Genomic DNA, 18,354 nt, shown 5'->3' on the forward strand with positions numbered 1-18,354 from the left:
TGGTTAATAAAATCATTAAATTAATCATCATCATCATTATTAATCATAATCATTATTAGTGCTGACGTGTTCTGTGAGGGCGAAGTGTGTGTATCAATGGCACAATATTTCCATTACAAAGTGTAAAGCTCGGTCTACACTATCAAACTAGTTTGGAAAAAAAATGTATGATGTGCCCAAATAGGGTAGGGATATGCTTAAATATGGTAATGATATGACATCATAATGTCCATATATGGCCACATCACATTTTTTGTCACAAAGAGTAAGTTAAACAGAATAGTTAGGAATGCAAGCAAAATTACTGGTGTCGAGATTAAAGATATCACACAAATGTATAATGATGATATGATATCTAAATTAAATAGTATTTTAGCTGATGAATCTCACATTCTCAACAATAAGTTAGTAGTTACCAGATCTGGAAGATTAACAACAATTCCAGTTTAAACAAATAGACATAAATGTTCATTCTTACCTAGCGCTATTAGACTACACAACAATGAGTTTCAAAGATAGGTCATTAGGTCTGTTGTATTTTATATTGCTTGATCAGTTGTTAGTTCCATGTTGATCATGAATGTCAATATTATGTGTTTATTGTTTTGTTTGTGTTTTTCTGCCAAGAAAATAATTATCATTGTACTATGTATGAATGACTTAATAAATCGAATCTGAATCTGATGGTGTAGACAAGAGTTTAACAAAAAGTTTCAAAACCATCTCCCGGGTGGAACTATACAGATAGTAATGAAAATACAATTTCGAATTATATAATAATGTCAGAAAGTTATTTATATACTGCAAAAACAAATGTTATATTAGTATTGCTCATGCTCAATTATTTCAACACCATAAATTGTTCATAAATCAACCATATGGACAGTTAATATAGTGCTAGAGTGTATGTTATTAATGTTTTATTATAGATTACGAACGAACATGTGTTTTTGTAATATAACTTTACTATTTTGTTTTGTTGAATGATGAAATAATGGTTATTAAACAAATATTTCAGGTAGATCAAATAATTCACGAAGTATAATACAGTTTGAGTAGTTTACAAGTACCGATATATAGGGCTTTTTATTTTGGCTTACCATTCGGGTTAATTGACTTGTTTTTAGTTGCGTGCAACCTACTATGTCGGTCGGTCGGTCGGTCGGTCGGTAAACACTAACTTGAGCACGCGACTGCAGTCATGTATATGGCCTTGTTCCAGTAAGAGAGTTCCTCAAATCTATCGGATGCACTCGGTGCAGAAGTATGTACTCATGCTGGTCGGAAAAATGTTCCAATTGGTGTGTCAGAACATGCACCCAACACGATTCTACACTGTACATAGATTTCTCCAGTATCAGGAATATTTGGTAATACAACATCAAATGCTGTATTACCAAATATTCCTATGATTCTGGGAAAATGTTGTAGTATGTGGGGCTACAGCACTGACAGTTCGGCCTATATTACGCGCTAACTGGAAATTCTGATTCTCCTTATTTTGCAAGACATCTCCACCCACTTCCACTTACATCATCCAGAAAACATGTAGGCGTTCCATACCCACGAAGTTTTGTCTGTAGACTCAATGCACGTGATTTTACCTAGCGGCATTTTAGTTACAAGATTGCTAAAAAAAATGTAATAATTTTAGCCAAACAATTTCTCTGATAAACATGTAGATTTATTGTAACATAATATAATTGCATGCCTATTTTGATAATAACGACGTAGGCTAAACTTTAATATTGAGAATGTAAAAATTATATATTTTTAATTAATATAAAAAGATTGCGTAATACTTAAATGAAGTTAGTGAGTTTGTAATGTAAAGCTGAAAGCGATTACTTTGATTGGAAGATTACTGTCTGGTTTGATTATTTTAAAATTAAACGATTAAATTATGACACGTGTAATTTCTGTACATTTTATTATTTAGTTCATTCAATAATTAATATTAGGAGGCGCTATCGATGGAAAATATTTTTGCTATACCGCCTTAGTTAATTAGAGTAAAAGTAGGTATATAGGCCATAAAATCGGTTACCATAGAATATTACAGTGCTTTAGTTTTATGCGGAAAAGTCGCTGCCACAAACTCAAATTTGATGTCCGTACAAAACGCGTACGAATTAGGACTAAATCAACGAAGTCTGGTATATTTGTAATAAGGCACATTTATTGTTGACCGATAACCTTGTGAGGGAAGGGACAATCCTGCGTTGGGTCATCCTTTTTAACGACTTGAAATTTGCATTCTTCTTTTATAAAAACAGGTTCGCAACTTGCATGAATACCAACAGGAAATTGTCTGTAAATTAAAAGTAATAAATGATAAGTAAGGGTTAGTACGAATATCATTAAATTTGAAAGAAAAGCAGGCCTACAACTTTATTGATGTTTTAAACCATGACTACTACAACTTCCAGAAACCTATTCCCTGTGACGTTACAGCATTACAGAACTATATCGCAATTACGATTTTAGCAGCCGATTCTACAGCTGTCAATGCGTAGATCTTAACTGACTACAGAAATTCATCTAGATACGAGTCTAGGTGTACTTTTATTAAATGTTATTCCTGTCATAACGTTCATTTAGCGACAATGTATACCGTAATGTAATGCATGAGCGATGAAGAATACACACGAACCAAGATAACATGTATTAAAACTACATAGGCCTAATACACCCCGTATGTAGATGAATTTCTGTAGTCAGTCAAGATCTACCCATTGACAGCTGTAGAATCGGCTGCTAAAATCTTAATTGAGATAGTTCTGTAATGCTGTAACGTCACAGTGCATAGGTTTCTGGAAGTTGTATTAGTCATGATTTAAGTTAAGATCTACCAAAAGATAACTACGGGTACCTATTTCCTTTATCACCGAATAGTGAGTAAATACTTGTTCAGGGTGTTTTTTGCAATAATATAATATACATATGTAATTGAATACGTGTTAATAAAAATTGATCTTCAGTAAAACATACGGGTCTGATATGCAGACGATTTCAGTCTCATGACATGTACAATTCTCGCAATAAGAATTATGTACGTTTACATAATCCTCGTTCAACTCGTGTTTATTTCCTTCCTCGTCTATACATGGCCCTGTCAACAAAAAAGCGTAAAATGTTATGGCAATGACATAATCCAGTTATTATTCAATTTCTAACAAATATGAACAAATTGTTGTTTTAAATCAAAAGGATAGGCAATAAATGAGTCTATTTTGGTATATGTGACAAAGAACTATAGGTAACTATATTATGAAGTACAGTGTAATGGACATATACGGTGTTTGTAGCTTTTCTTCCTGTTACTTTAGCTACATTTAACCAGTTTAAATTTAACATAAACACACACACTCTTATACAAGAAAAATGAATATGACAACTGGGAACTACTAGAAAAAGAAATCCCCAAACCCCTTGTTAAAACACAACACTCGAGTAGGATTCTGAATCTTGGTTTCCCATATAATTAGGACGTAACGCATGACGTAAGCGCACACCACAGGACATTTGGCCAATCGTGACACGCAAGGACGGATACGCAACACGAGTAAGTTAACCAATGACAAGTGATAGCTCGAATAATCCATCGCTTGTGATTGGTCAAATCCCTACGCTGCACTTAGTCCTTTTTTCACTTACGTCTCTTAGTTCTGAGGATAAAACTTTACGTTACGTCCGAGTTGGAACGCACGCATGCTTTTTGATCGTCGAACTATAATACTGTATTAATTTGTGGGATTTTGCAAATGTTGTAAACGAAAATATTCATCGTTATTTATCGCAAAGAGCTTGATTTCGCGAGGAACGCCATTGCTCAATGCATAAAAGGGTTTGGGGCAAACGTCACGACGCGTACGTATAAACAACAAATCACGTACGTGCACGTTATGACGTTGCTCCCAAATCCTTCCCACTATTTTGCGATAAACCCAGAGCGATGTAATAAGCCGAAGGCTAGAGGGCGTACTCCATACTAAAAAGTGATTCCAACAGGAGAAGGGGACCAACAATATGGCGACCGTTCAAAAACATTATTTAATATAAAAAATAATAATCTAATATACAACACATATTCTTGTTAATGCACAGTGAAGTTTTTATAAAATTAAATATATTGTTAATCGCAATGGAATGAATAATTTCTTGCTAATCTAGCATTTGTTGTACGCTGCGTTGTGTATCGTTCTCACGCAGGTAGGCTTACAGGCGTATAGCAGTGCGTACTGCGTAGGGCATGTCGATTGCAGCCGCCATCTTGTTGGTTCCCTCTCCATAGAGAATCACTTTTTGAACTGCGATAACATTACAGTTTGCCATCTAGCCTTCGGCTATATAATATCATTGGAAAAATCTTAACTCTATGTAATTGTAAACTATTTAACGTACCACCACCAAGGCGAGGGGTTCGAGATACGTCTGCGTAGACCGCTAATGAAAAAATAACGACGGAAATTAAAACTGCTTTCATTTTGGAAACCTGTTACAAAAACAAAAAAATCATCACATAGCGGGACATTTATCGTATAATTCTAATAACTTTTTTAGAAATGTATGTACTCAGCTGACACCTCTTTTGTTTTTTCTTGTTAATTGCCTAACTGTGTTTACAAACTATACAATTCGTTAATCAAGTGACAAATAAATATACTAATAACATAAAACATAATGTGTTCTCATTTAGACCTAGTTAAAACTGTGTAACTATATGATGAATGGTGCTTAAATTGATACTTAAAGCTCAGGTACAGGCATGAATTTTAAATATAATATCTGGTTAATTGTACATAAATCAAATATTTGTAACAGAAATCACGATGAAAAAACATGAATTTCCCTTAATATGGTCAAATACAAAATTTGGCAAAATTCTGCCATAAAAACCAGGAAGACTTTTTTCAGTAGTTAGGTAGTTTAACCTAATGTAATAACATGTCTGGTGACTCCCTAGAAGGTGAAAAAAGATGGTGGATATACGGTGGATAATTTTTGCTATAGCATGAAAATAAAAATCTGAAGTTGAATAAAAACACCAGAAATGTAAAATTCAAGTTATATTACCTATATTTAGTCATCTGATAACATTTTTTACCACACCATTTATTTTTCATAGCTTTTTAAAATGCCTCTCTATTTACAAAATTTGTGTACAAAAGAATAGAGATTTTACTGTGTAATTTGAACTATCCCCTCACTGATAAGAAAGTGCTTATTTTCAACAAGCTCGTGTAACACAAATAAAATCCCAAAAATTATGAAACTATAGATCGATAATTATTGGAATGTATGATCAATAGAAATTTTTTGCCCGCACCTGGCCTTTAAACAAGTTTTTACATATATTAGCAATGTTAGTATTCAAAAGATTATATAGACCAATATTTAAAACGTAAAGTAGGCCTATCTAATTATCATTTTGTATTTAATACAAGTAACAATACAGTAAAACTCTCCTGAAACAAACCCTTCTATTAATAAATTAAAATAACTAATAAAAGAGGTTATTTAAAAGTAGAATTACGCCTTAACGTAATCGAATACTGTAGGCCTACTGTAAAACACTTCTAAACCAAACCAATATTTAAAACGAAAAGTATCTTATTATTTTAGCATAATAATAAAAAAATACAGTACAACTTTTCTAAAACAAGCCCTTCTCTAACCAAAGAAAATGATTTCTTTAGTAGAATTATGCCTAAACGTAATCGATAACAATACGGTAGGCATTCTAAAGCAGAACCAATATTTAAAACGAAAAGTATCCAATTTATGAGTTTAGTATAAAAGTAACAATACATTAAAACTCTTCTAAAACAAGCCCTTCTTTATAATCAAAGAACATGTTGAACGATCTAGTAAAATTAAGAGAAACTCGAAACATTTTCTTTGGCAAAATTATGCCTTTTCGTAATCGATAGCAACTTCTAAAGCAAAATCTTCTTTAATACCAACTGGTATTACAGTTTGGTATAACAAAATATTCTAATAAAGAATAATAACCAGAAGTACAAAAAAAAAGTTATAAGAGGATTTAAACGAAAGCCTACTTACAATTACCTGTCAATGACCAGATGCAATAATGGTGGTATGAATTGTTGAAGACGACAAAGATACTACATCTATTTTGAAACTATCCACACATTTATATAGCATCAGAAAACCTTCTGTTATGTTCATTTTGTGTATATTAACTAATAATAATCATAAGATGATTGATGCGGAAATGATATGACATTAATAAAGTCAGAAAGTTTTATCACTATTGGTGTTTTTGGATCATTATTATTCTCTGGCGACACGTGGTAACTTGGCGTTTAATTTTAGTCTATATTGAGGACAGAGGTCGATACATATGAGAAGTGATGCAAATAGTATTTTAAACATTAATAACATTAGTGCTTTTACGTGTAACCTTTCTAAATGTTTTTGTTATTACGCTAATGATATAAAAGTTGAGTATTATTTTGTAACTGTAGAGTTTAATTATATTTCGCTCAGGCATCATAAATGACTTATTGTTGAAATTCTTTAGAAGCACGTTCACCAACAACTACAATGTTAATGTAGTTTAAATTGTGTTTTATTATTACCAACAAACTTAAAACATATTGTGCTAATAACAAATTTGTACTGCTATTTTAACTTATATGGTTAGTGAAGCTGTTAAAGGCTAACATGATAATTGTGGAAGATCGCCGGGTGAAATTGCTATTAGTACTTGATAGGATGATTAAGTAATATATTTGTCGTTATGGGAAGCGTAAACAAGTACTTATTATAGGGCCTACTATTTACATCAACCATTCAGCGCGTTTAGTGACAGCGAAGATGTCTCAGGGTATTACAGTTTTGAGTGTAAAAGACAAAGAATTATTCATTGGTGTAATGATTATTATGCCTATACTATCCGATATATGATACAGGTCGTGAACATGGGATACACGGCTTATCTCGTCTCACAACGTGGTATTTACACTTTTTGTCATCAAAAATCGCTGCACAAGATTTTGGTATATCCACTGGATATGGTCTAGATAGAAGAGGAGAAAAACAATTATTTTCGATTATGATTTACTTAGTTTGCATTTTATAGAGAGAGTATTTAAAACAACTATTTCTAAACATAACAATCAGAAAACAATATATCGTGCTTTGGAGAGCTATCACAATAAAGATATATTTGTATGCATGCGCAATGCTGCTTGGTCGACTTTGTTGCCGCGTAGTACTTAGAAGCAAATTAAGGCAGTTGATACATAGTAGCCAAATCCAGCATAATTATGCCATCTAGCATAATGTTGACCCATCTAGCAATTATGCTAGGCATGATTTAGAATATCTAGCATTGGCATAATTCGGAAAATCAATTCTAAAGCATATTTCCTACGATCTGGCATTGTTTCTAACATTAAACGCTAATTTCAAACTCACATTGGACAACAAGCAAATCCAGTTTTAACGCATGTGCAATCTTCACAGTGATCGTCATAACGTACACGCCACCTACCGCCGACTCTGTATTCTTTTTTCCCGTTAACACATGGGCCTAAATATTAAAGACAAAGGATTAAAATAGTATTGTTTTTGTTCTATAGTACCACTCTTCCATGGTTGTAGCTCTTGTAGTAGCCTAGGCGTAGGCCTACGGGTTAAAAAATTGACGCGCAATTGAAAGATGGTCAGAACTCAATTTGAAAAATAGAGGCCTATTTACCTTGTGAAAACCAGCAATTTGATGAAGTAGTAAACTCCGCCACTGACAACAAGAAGAAGATGTGTATAAGTGGCTGCATTATTCGTATCGGAACTTCTAGAATACTGGTAAATAAATAAAACAAATATTAACCACAACAATATTAACTAGTTTACCAACCTAAAGCGGTGATGGGGCGGTGACACACTTCACCGGGGCTGGAAAGTAAGATGAAGATGTGGTTGTAAGAATGTGAATCAAATTAGATGCATAGGAACCAAAATTCTAAAATCTACAAGTACACAATTTTTTATATAATCCTAAATATTAGCCGACAAAATCAACAAAACAATACTTACAAAATCAGTGTTTTTCCAATAATTTCACAATAACCAACACTACATTGTGAACAAGTTTATCACAATGTTGTCATTCAAAATTCTGGCGTTTTTATTTTAACATTGTTTTAGTTATTTGAGTGGTTTTCCCAAGTGATATTGCTAATTAATGAAATAATGATACAGTCCATTACCAATATACATTATTTTCACGGAGTACAGAATGTTATAATAACTGTACCTTGTTGTAATTATTATAACTGTCAAAGTGTAATACTAATGAATACTCACGGGATGTTTAGATAAATCCCATATAGATCAACCACAATACGGAGATGTTAAATAATTTAAAATGAACAATAACACAATTTGTGTTTTAGTTTTTATTAAAATGTAAAAATTACCTAAAACTAATTTTGTTTTTACTGATCAAGCGTCCTTAATTACCATTGCTTTGAGTATATTACATTCGTTATAGCTTCTTTAGGCCTATATATTAATTATACATATTCTTTATTTATTTACTTATTCTGTGTTTCAGTTCTAAAGCATTGATTTCCAAAGTGGTTCAGTAGAGAAACATTAACAATATAATACAAATAATTCAAAGACAACTAACAAAGTAGTTTACATTAGTACACTAATTTACATTAGCATACACTGATATATTTTATTTATCTCATTTATTTGATTTTATACTGAATATAAATGTAAATGATAGTATAAATAATAACGACTTATACTATGATAGGGAATAATATAAAATAATAAGTTTGTATATATATTCCAATTTACATGAGCACGAGGTTATGACTAAAGTAAATTAATATGTAGAATAACAATGGCAATATAAATGCTAAATGGATAGTTGATCATAAACCAAGATTATGAAACTAATCGCCCATTTTTTAATTTGATTTATTTATGATATTGTGAATATATTTTCTATTAACTGTATTCTCAACTCTTATTAGAATTTATGTTTCAAAATATATACTCTATTGTTTCATAAACCTGTAGGCTAATAAATAATACAGTACAGTAAAACCTCGAAAAGAAGCCCATGGGCGTAAATTTTACAAAAGAAGTCAATCATCTCAATATCAAGAGCTCACTCTGCTTTACTCAAATAAGTTCAATTACAAAATAAATAAATACATTTAGTTGCTGTTCAAGTTAGGAACAAGCATGGCTACTAATTTGTACCGCAAATATTTAAATATATAAATATTATAATTATTATTATTTAAACAATATAGATAATTATACTTTAATTATACTACTTTTGATCAAACTAAGATTTAAATAAGGAAAAATATTAGTACTTTACCGAAAATGAAACTTGAACAATGTTGATCTGCGAAGCAGCCGCTCCCAGAATGAAATTTCATTTAACCTATAGACCAGGTGAAAAACATGACCAACTCCCTGGAGTTGTTAAAGGTTTCTGCAGGCAATTAGGATAATAATATTGATTGAAATATTACAAATTAAATGGATTTTTACTCTAATGCAATCAGAATATTCGTATTTGACATTTTGTACTTTTCAAAGTTTAATCTGAACGAAATACCCATCGCTTGCAGTGTATTTTTGCCCTGTTTTTTTGTGCTTGACGATAGTGAATGGAAACATTCAGCAACATCACCATGAGTACAGTATGTTTTGTATCAATATATATATATATAAATCACAATACATATCTGTAAAAAGTAATACATCCTGACGATTTACCATTATAATTATACACAATACCTTCAATTCAAATTGTATTACACAATTAAAAGTATATCAGCCAATTCATTCTGATATTGGTTGAATTAATAAAAGGGGCGTATGCCTTCGTAAGCCTACTAATAATGGTGTTACAATGTGGTCGACGGCCCGAGTAACATTTTTTTTTGCGAGAAACATTTAAACTTTACTAGGCTGGGCAAGGTGAAATAATTACAATTCATATAATCCGTTTGCAGACCAAAGTAATACAATACAATAGTCAACAATTAGCGCATATATCCACGAAAGTTTCCAAGGAGCTAATATACAATGATATGATGACATGAATGCATTGATATTTAATACACAAATTTAATTCATTCTTTTTCATTCATTTTTAATATTGGTGATGTTCGTCGAAGCAACAGGAATCTCACTGTGTCATGTCATGTTCAGGTATTCGCTGCAAACGTTGCCTGATCCCACACAATCTGAACAACTCGGCACGGAACTGTGGCATAGAAATTGTGTAAATAAAAGGGTTTGCAATGAAATTTACAAATAACAAATCTAGTCCAATAAACCACATGTGATATTTGAATTCATAGTTAACATGATACATTACTTCACTGGCTATGATTAACAGTGTGATTGGCAGCCAACATAAAACATATACCAAACTAATAGCTAAAAACATTTTGACTGTTTTAACATGTACAGACGAATATACTGATGGAGAAGCAGACGTGTATTTTCGTTTTACTAATTCGTGAATTATTCTGCTATATACAATTACCATTGTTGATAACGAAAACATAATATATATAATAAATAAGGTTATTGTAACGACTACCCATGACTCATCTTCTACCCCACAGTATACATATGTACTGTGATATATTAATTTAACAAAATATATCTCTGGATTTATCAATAACCCGATAATCCATGCTGATATTATCATTGTTATTGTTTGCCTGATTGTGTAATTGTCTCTGAAATATATTGGTTTCATTATAGCAAGGTATCTTTCTATTGTAATAAAAACCAGATTCGCCGTAGAAGCATGCGACAACATCCATATTAGACAAAACATTTTACATTGAATATCAGTATACACACTATACATTTCAAGTATCTTCTCCATTGCAACTTGCAATAGGAAAGTTAAGCATCCTGTGGCATCGATTAGTGATTGGTTGAAAATAAACCATCGAGTGCTTCGACGAATGGTTAGCGCACGGTTAATCGTCAACAGTACTAAAGCATTGACAATTAGTCCAACAGTTGAAAGTGCATATCCGGATTTCAGAGCTATCCAGCTGGTGTTTGTTAGATTTAAATTCATATTGTCGAGTTTGTACAACAAGTCGGAATTAAAAATGTTTGTAATATCTGTCTCTTTGAGAATACTATCTTCAACTATCAGCGTAACTGAGTTTCCTTGATAACTTCTAGTTCTTCACTCTACCGTGGGCTAAAAAGTGGTGGGTCTTCTACTATTGTTATCAAACTATAATATGCCTATGTATTTGAAGTTCAAAGTATACTCCCAAAAAAGAAAAATAGAAACTGCTCCGTAGGCCTACTTCGTATGTTTTTTCTGTTACGTCGAAAGTAAACTTTTGCACCGTCTTTAAAGCTCCTTTTTGATAACTGATCACCTGTAAATAATCCTTTTTATTGTTATGAATGAATCCTTATATATATATATATATATATATATCTCCACACACACATGTGTGTCGTAATGTCACATCAAATAATAATAATATACCACGATACAAAACCATTGGTGAATTCCACAATCATCTATATTTATAGTAATTGAAGGAGTTTATAGAGTCAAGTCATTTCATGTGGTTGATTGATAGTTCAATATCATCACCGTCCTCCTCCATCATCACCATCATATTATCAACTAATCACTACCATCTATTTTACCAACTATTGTTCTCGAAGCACAATAACATCCGCAAAATAATATTGAACTTAAATTGAATCAATAAACAGCTTTGTGTATGCTACCTATAATGTTTTAAATGAAATGAACAAAGTTAATATTGACATATAATATGATATCTTGATAGGGCCAAAACAAAACGGTTTATATTGTCCGACAACAGCTAAAAAATGTGGGCGGTCGGTCCTTTTTTCTTTATTTTCACCTGATTTTGTGCAAATGTATTCTTGTTGAAAATAACTAGGCCTACTCGGCTCAAACAAACATAGATGGCGCTATTGGAAATCACTCATGCATGCATAAACAAAATGTCCTACACTGGCTTTCGTTGTTTTCATTTCTCTTCTAAAATTTTAAATAACATTTATGACAAAAATATAACTTGCCTTTGAAGTTATATAAATACACCAGGAATGATTACTTTTATAACAAAAACTTTGAGAAGAAAATGTGTAAAAGCATATGAAAATTAGCGCCCCCAACGGTTTATTGTGATTTCCGACTCGATGGTAGGGTATTCCTAAGTATATAAATTTGATTTTTTCGTAGTATTTCATCAGTTGTTACGTCTTCTTGAAATATAATACAAAAACTCCACCTACTATAGATAATAACTAATTTACATTTTCAATACATTAGAATTGAATTGAAAACCAATTGATTATATTGGTTTGTTTTGAAATTTAATAAGAGGAAAGTATTATCGGACCTCAATAATCATTACTGGCGCTACAATGTGGTCTCAGAAGACAACATAGAGATCACAATCTAAGCTTACTCTAAAGTGAATTTAATTACTAAATAGTTCAGTTGCACCAGGAAAGAGTGAACTGAGTAATTTCACTATCTTCCTTTTGCACAAAGCATTATATGGCTGTGACATTGAACTAATTGTTTGAATAAGTAATCGTATAGATCTACACAAAACTAAATTCTTTAATTTATTTAATAAAGTAGACTTATTCATCATGTCTTTGAAAATGTTAAACTATAGCCATGTTCAAGTGAATGTAGGCCTATATCACACTAATATTTAATTACCAATCACTTGGTGTTTCCGGTCCACTAAGGACAAAATAAAGTATTGTATTGGTAACTTTCGTTGATTGCAATAGAATTACAAGATTCATTGTTTATATATGACTCACAGTTAGAAACGAAAAACATATCATAATTACACAGTCTTACTAGGGTATTCACCCTTTTTCCCTGTCCTGTTAGAAGTACTGACGTACAAACTTACTAAAATCAATAATTTAGAAATCTTATCTAGTTATGTCTTAATTCATATAATATGTCGAAGACTAGGTTTCAAATCCTTCCTGCTCCTCCATTATCATTAATAAAATATATCTATCGAGTCAAATGGTCGAGCGGTTAAGGCAGGGGCGTCGTTTACCGTACCTAAAGAGCCAACAACATCGGCAAGGGTTCGAGGCCGACTCGCTCCTAGTTCTGGTGGTGGAACAAGTCTTCTCGGATAAGGACTATAAACCATAGGTCCAGTGTACACAGTTCTAACCTGTGTGCACTTTAAAGAACCTAGTTCATTATTCGAGAAGAGTTACTCCGGTAAACTGGTTCGCAAATAGCTCCTGTATCAGGGGGATTACCACCTATCTGATAGGACAGTGATTAATTTACTATTGGTAATCATAGCCACATTGCCTAAAGACACAAAATATATAAATAAATAACATCCATTCTGATCATGGATTCACTAATCACTAGACCTACTACCTTTTATCCAACATCGTCCTCATAATACATCAACACCCGCACAATACTGAACATCAATTAAAACAATGGAAATACTTTTCTGTTTTCAATCGAATGAATAAAATATTGACATAATTTGGTTTGATCTTGGTTCTTTCAAGGCAATCTAACAACGATTGCATTGTTTCTTCCCAGTAGACCTTTACATTTATTTTTAATTTATGCCGCAAGCATGAGATGAATCCAACAAAGAAACTACAACACGACATTATATGGAAATATCATTTTATTTCAATTGACGAGCACATTAAATATTTCAATCAAAACAATTATCTCAATGTGGGGCTAGCTGAATGACATTATAGCAGATAATTGTGTAAGTAAAATCAACATTGCAAGTAAAACGTCAACAAATTTTGAAATTAAAGCAATTTGCTCACCTCCACAACTAACTTATGTACTATTTCTATATCGAATAATAACAATATCAGAATTATAATACAGAATTTTCCTAAGCATACAATTCAGTTAAATACACAAATTAATTTTACAATAAAAGATAGGCCTAAATTCAGAGTGCAAACTAGGATAATTCAATGTCATTTTCAGGTATTTGCTGCAAACGTTGTCTGATCCGACAAAATTCGAGCAACTCGGCGCGGAACTGTGGCATAGAAATTGTGTAAATAAAAGGGTTTGCAATGAAATTTACAAATACCAAATTTAGTCCAATAAACCACATACGATTTTTAAATTCAGGATTAGTAGCATATTCGCTGACTATGATTATCGTAGTGATTGGCACCCAACATAAAACATATACCAAACTAATAGCTAAAAACATTTTGACTGTTTTAACGTGTACAGACGAATATACTGATGGAGACGCAGATGTGTGTTTTCGTTTAACTAATTCGTGAATTATTCTACTATATACAATTACCATAGTTGATAACGCAAACACAAAATATAGTATAAATAATGTTCCCGTAATGGTTTGTACAAATAATTCCTCATCTTCTATTCCACATGTTACATATGTACTGTGATATATTAATTTAACAAAATATATCTCTGGATTTATCAATAACCCGATAATCCATGCTGACATTATCATTGTTATTGTTTGCCTGATTGTGTAATGTTCTCTGAAATAGATTGGTTTTATTATAGCAAAGTATCTCTCTATTGTAATCAAAACCAAATTCGCCGTAGAAGCATGCGACATCATCCAAATTAGACAAGAGATTTTACATTGAATATCGCTATAATACAGTGTAGCCCAATGTATTTCATATACTTTCTTCATTGCAACTTGCAATAGGAAGATTAAACATCCTGTGGCATCGATTAGTGATTGGTTGAAAATAAACCATCGCGTGCTTCGACGAATGGTTAGCGCACGGTTAATCGTTAACAGTACTAAAACATTGACAATTAGTCCAAACGTTGAAAGTGCATACCCGAATTTCACAGCTATCAAGTCGGTGTTTATTAAACTTATATTCATAATTATTTCCGAGCTTGTAAAATAAGTCGCAGTTCCTCTATCAGCATAAATGCGTACTGTGAAATACCCTGATAAACTTTCGTCACTTGTGTCGATGATCCAATACAATAGTATACTAAACAATTGTGGTAAATTCGCAGCAAGTCCCTGTGTTCAATCTCTGTAATTGAAATCAATAATTTCAAATTTGTAGAAAACCCAGTCGTGTCCCATTCGTCTATTTGAGAGTGCAATTAGCCTTCTATTTCTTCTTCATCATCAATGTATCAACAACATGGTATCAATACTATGCCTAATCACTACCATCTCTACTACCAACCATTGTCCTCGAAACACAATAATACCCGCATCATAACTGAATTGAATAACTGAACTTAAATTAAAACAATAAAACAGTTGTGTGTTCCTAATGTTTTAAATGAATAAAGAGAATATTGACATATAATTTGACTTTGATATCCTTTACAAAATAAAAGTTGATTAGAAGCATATACAAATAGCGCCATCAACGGTTTATTATGATTTTATACTCTATCTGATTGGTATTTTTCCTCTTTGCATTTCATCATCATTTACCTCTTGTTATAGTTTATACAATATTGACATTTTCAAAAACACATTAACATTAAATTAAACAATTCATGGTATATTGGTTTCTTTAGAAAGTAATCAAATCTGAACAAACATAATTATTATTGCGCTACAATTTGATCTCCAGAGGATAACATTGAGAGCACAATCTAACATACTATAAAAGAGAATGATTGGCCTACATAGTCCAATTGCACTTTAAAGCAATATATAGGCCTATACCATGAATTATAATGACATGCATAGATTAATATTTAATATACATAGTGTAACACAGAAACATTAATTTATTTTAACAAAGTCGGTAATCTTAAAAAGAATATTTTCAAAGGTTTTTTAAAACTGTAAAACTACATGTTCAATTTTAATTGTAAATATCATGTATATCGTATTTGAACATTACCAAGGATTTATTGGTATCAATTTACTATAATATTATTTACTATATAATAAAAGTGGGCGTTTCTTCGCAAAAGACAAAAAACACATTATTTCAACTTTTGTCGATTGCAATAGGAATAGAGAATTCGTTGTTATTACGACTCACACTTATTTAGAGCAGAGCCGAGCCACCAGTACGGTTGGTAAGGTTTCAACCTGACCACTTTTTTTCACAGAGGCCTTTGGACAACCCAGTGGCTTGAACAGAGATTGTTCTCTTTTCTTGCAAAAACCACACCATTTTATATCTTGTGGCTACATCACTGTAGAGCATCGAGAACATCTCTATGGTTAGAGGGAGAACTATATCCATCTTGAACCTGACAAAGTAGAAACTATGGCAGGGTATTATCCCGTCTGGTCAAGATAACAACTTAAAGCAGGCGACATTTCAGTAATTAGACAATGTTCTAAAACGAGATATACCCGCAACAACTGCGGAGTCTATTCGATCATGTAGGCCTACGGTCTTTCAGTTACCTCCATGGCACAATGTTGTCCAATGTCATTTTCAGGTGTTCTTTGCAAACATGTCCTGATCCGAAAAAATTTAAGCAACTCGGCTCGGAACTGTGACATGGAAATTGTGTAAATGAAAGGGTTTGCAATAAAATTTACAAATACCAAATTTAGTCCAATAAACCAAATGTGAGTTTGAAATTCAGAGCTACTGAATGCACTGGCTATGATTAACATTGTGATTGGCAGCCAACACAAGGCATAAACTAAACTTAGGGCTATAAACACCTTTAATGTTTTAACATGTATAGACGAATATACCGATGGAGAAGCAGATGTGTGTTTTCGTTTTACTAATTCGTGAATTATTCTGCTATATACAATTATCATTGTTGATAACGCAAACAGAAATGATAGTACAAATAATGTTGCCGCAATTGAATACACAAACCATGATTCTTTTTCTATCCCACAGTGTACATAAGTTGTGTTTTGATATATTAATTTAACAACTAAAATCTGTGGATTTATTAATATTCCGATAATCCAAGCCGATATCATCATTGTTATTGTTTGCCTGATTGTGTAATTGTCTCTGAAATATATTGGTTTCATTATAGCAAGGTATCTCTCTATTGTGATAAAAAACAGATTCGCCGTAGAAGCATGCGACAACATCCAAATTCCACAAAATATTTTACATTGAATATCGCTATAATAAAGAGTATGCATATGAATTTCAAGTATCTTCTCAAATAGGAAAGATAAACATCCTGTGGCATCGATAAGTGATTGGTTGAAAATAAACCATCGCGTGCTTCGACGGATTGTTACACGATTAATCGTTAATAGTACTAAAACATTGACAAATAGTCCAAACGATGAGAGTGCATATCCGACTTTCAGAGCTATCCAGTCCCTGTCGGTTAAATTTAATTTCATATTGTAGGCTACTAGCAAGTATAGAACTATCTAAATCAGAAATAAATAAATTGCGCCCTGTTCTTATTGTGATAACAGTTTCCTCCGTTATCAATATATTTACTGAAAGTTACTTTGATGAACTCACATTCCGATCAAAAACTCTCGTAATTAATAAGTTCAAAAGTATAAATACTTTAACAGGAGCAAAAGTGCACGAGTCCAAACAGAAAAGTTGTTGTTTTCGGTTCAGTTTAGAATTAAACTTCTGCACATTTTCGAGTACCTACTTCTCATCTTTTGTGTTTAGTGATGTTCCTTGAGATCAATGCTGGAATACCATTTTGGTGAATTAACAGGTAATGCTCAAATGTCCCACTGTATAAATCTCTTGTTTTAATTACAAGCAATAAAATCAAATTTGAATATTATAAATTATTGTGTAATTATATCAAGTAATGTCCTTCTATTAATCTTGATCGACTATTAAAAAAAAAATGGTTTCAGTACGCTCGGATTCGTCAGGCAATATCTTCCACCGAACTGGAACAACAATCCAAAGCCAAACAGTTAATATTAGTTCCAAATACTAATGTAATACTTTCTAATTGTCAGCATCAGATATAAACACAAATTAAACAATTAAACCGGATCTCCATTTTTTGCACTTTTCGCAGAATCTAAATCTAGGCCTTGTGCCATACAGTATAGTTTGCGTTTGTACTGGTACGAAAGAAGAAAGGCTGGGGAATTGAATAAATTAACTTCGTCGCCATCATGCTGTGTGAACAGTAACAGAAGTTTAATTAGAAATGTGTTCGAACGCAATTATACGGAACGTAAAGAAAACAACAGTATACTCCAGTAATTTAACTTAGGCCTAATAATAAAATATAGCCCATCACCCTTCATTAGAAAAGTTCACATTCATTTTGATTCGCTTTAACTGTATTTTGTGCCTTTTATGTGTAAACTGACTTTGGGGTTG

General features: G+C 32.2%; 2 protein-coding genes across 3 annotated transcripts; both read right to left on the minus strand.

The window, feature by feature from the left end:
* Positions 1 to 1,662: 1,662 nt before the first annotated feature.
* Positions 1,663 to 6,172, minus strand: LOC144848102 (beta-microseminoprotein-like). 2 transcript variants are annotated; one of them, XM_078704795.1, is made up of 4 exons: positions 6,073 to 6,172; positions 4,405 to 4,495; positions 2,992 to 3,112; positions 1,663 to 2,311 (listed from the first exon to the last, which is right to left on the minus strand). In XM_078704795.1, exons 2-4 carry the CDS (start codon positions 4,484 to 4,486, stop codon positions 2,179 to 2,181), a joined length of 336 nt encoding a protein of 111 aa, XP_078560921.1. In that variant the 5' UTR covers positions 4,487 to 4,495; positions 6,073 to 6,172; the 3' UTR covers positions 1,663 to 2,178. The 2 variants fall into 2 exon arrangements, with proteins under 2 accessions (XP_078560921.1, XP_078560920.1); XM_078704794.1 differs by having other exon boundaries at positions 6,067 to 6,167.
* Positions 6,173 to 6,495: 323 nt separating this feature from the next.
* LOC144848104 (beta-microseminoprotein-like) lies at positions 6,496 to 9,442 on the minus strand. Its single transcript, XM_078704796.1, has 4 exons — positions 9,377 to 9,442; positions 7,730 to 7,833; positions 7,447 to 7,561; positions 6,496 to 7,045 (listed from the first exon to the last, which is right to left on the minus strand). Exons 2-4 carry the CDS (start codon positions 7,806 to 7,808, stop codon positions 6,919 to 6,921), a joined length of 321 nt encoding a protein of 106 aa, XP_078560922.1. The 5' UTR covers positions 7,809 to 7,833; positions 9,377 to 9,442; the 3' UTR covers positions 6,496 to 6,918.
* Between the last annotated feature and the right edge of the window lie 8,912 nt (positions 9,443 to 18,354).

The sequence above is a fragment of the Antedon bifida genome, chromosome 7 (assembly GCF_963402885.1).
Source record: "Antedon bifida chromosome 7, ecAntBifi1.1, whole genome shotgun sequence".
Classification (NCBI taxonomy): domain Eukaryota; kingdom Metazoa; phylum Echinodermata; class Crinoidea; order Comatulida; family Antedonidae; genus Antedon; species Antedon bifida.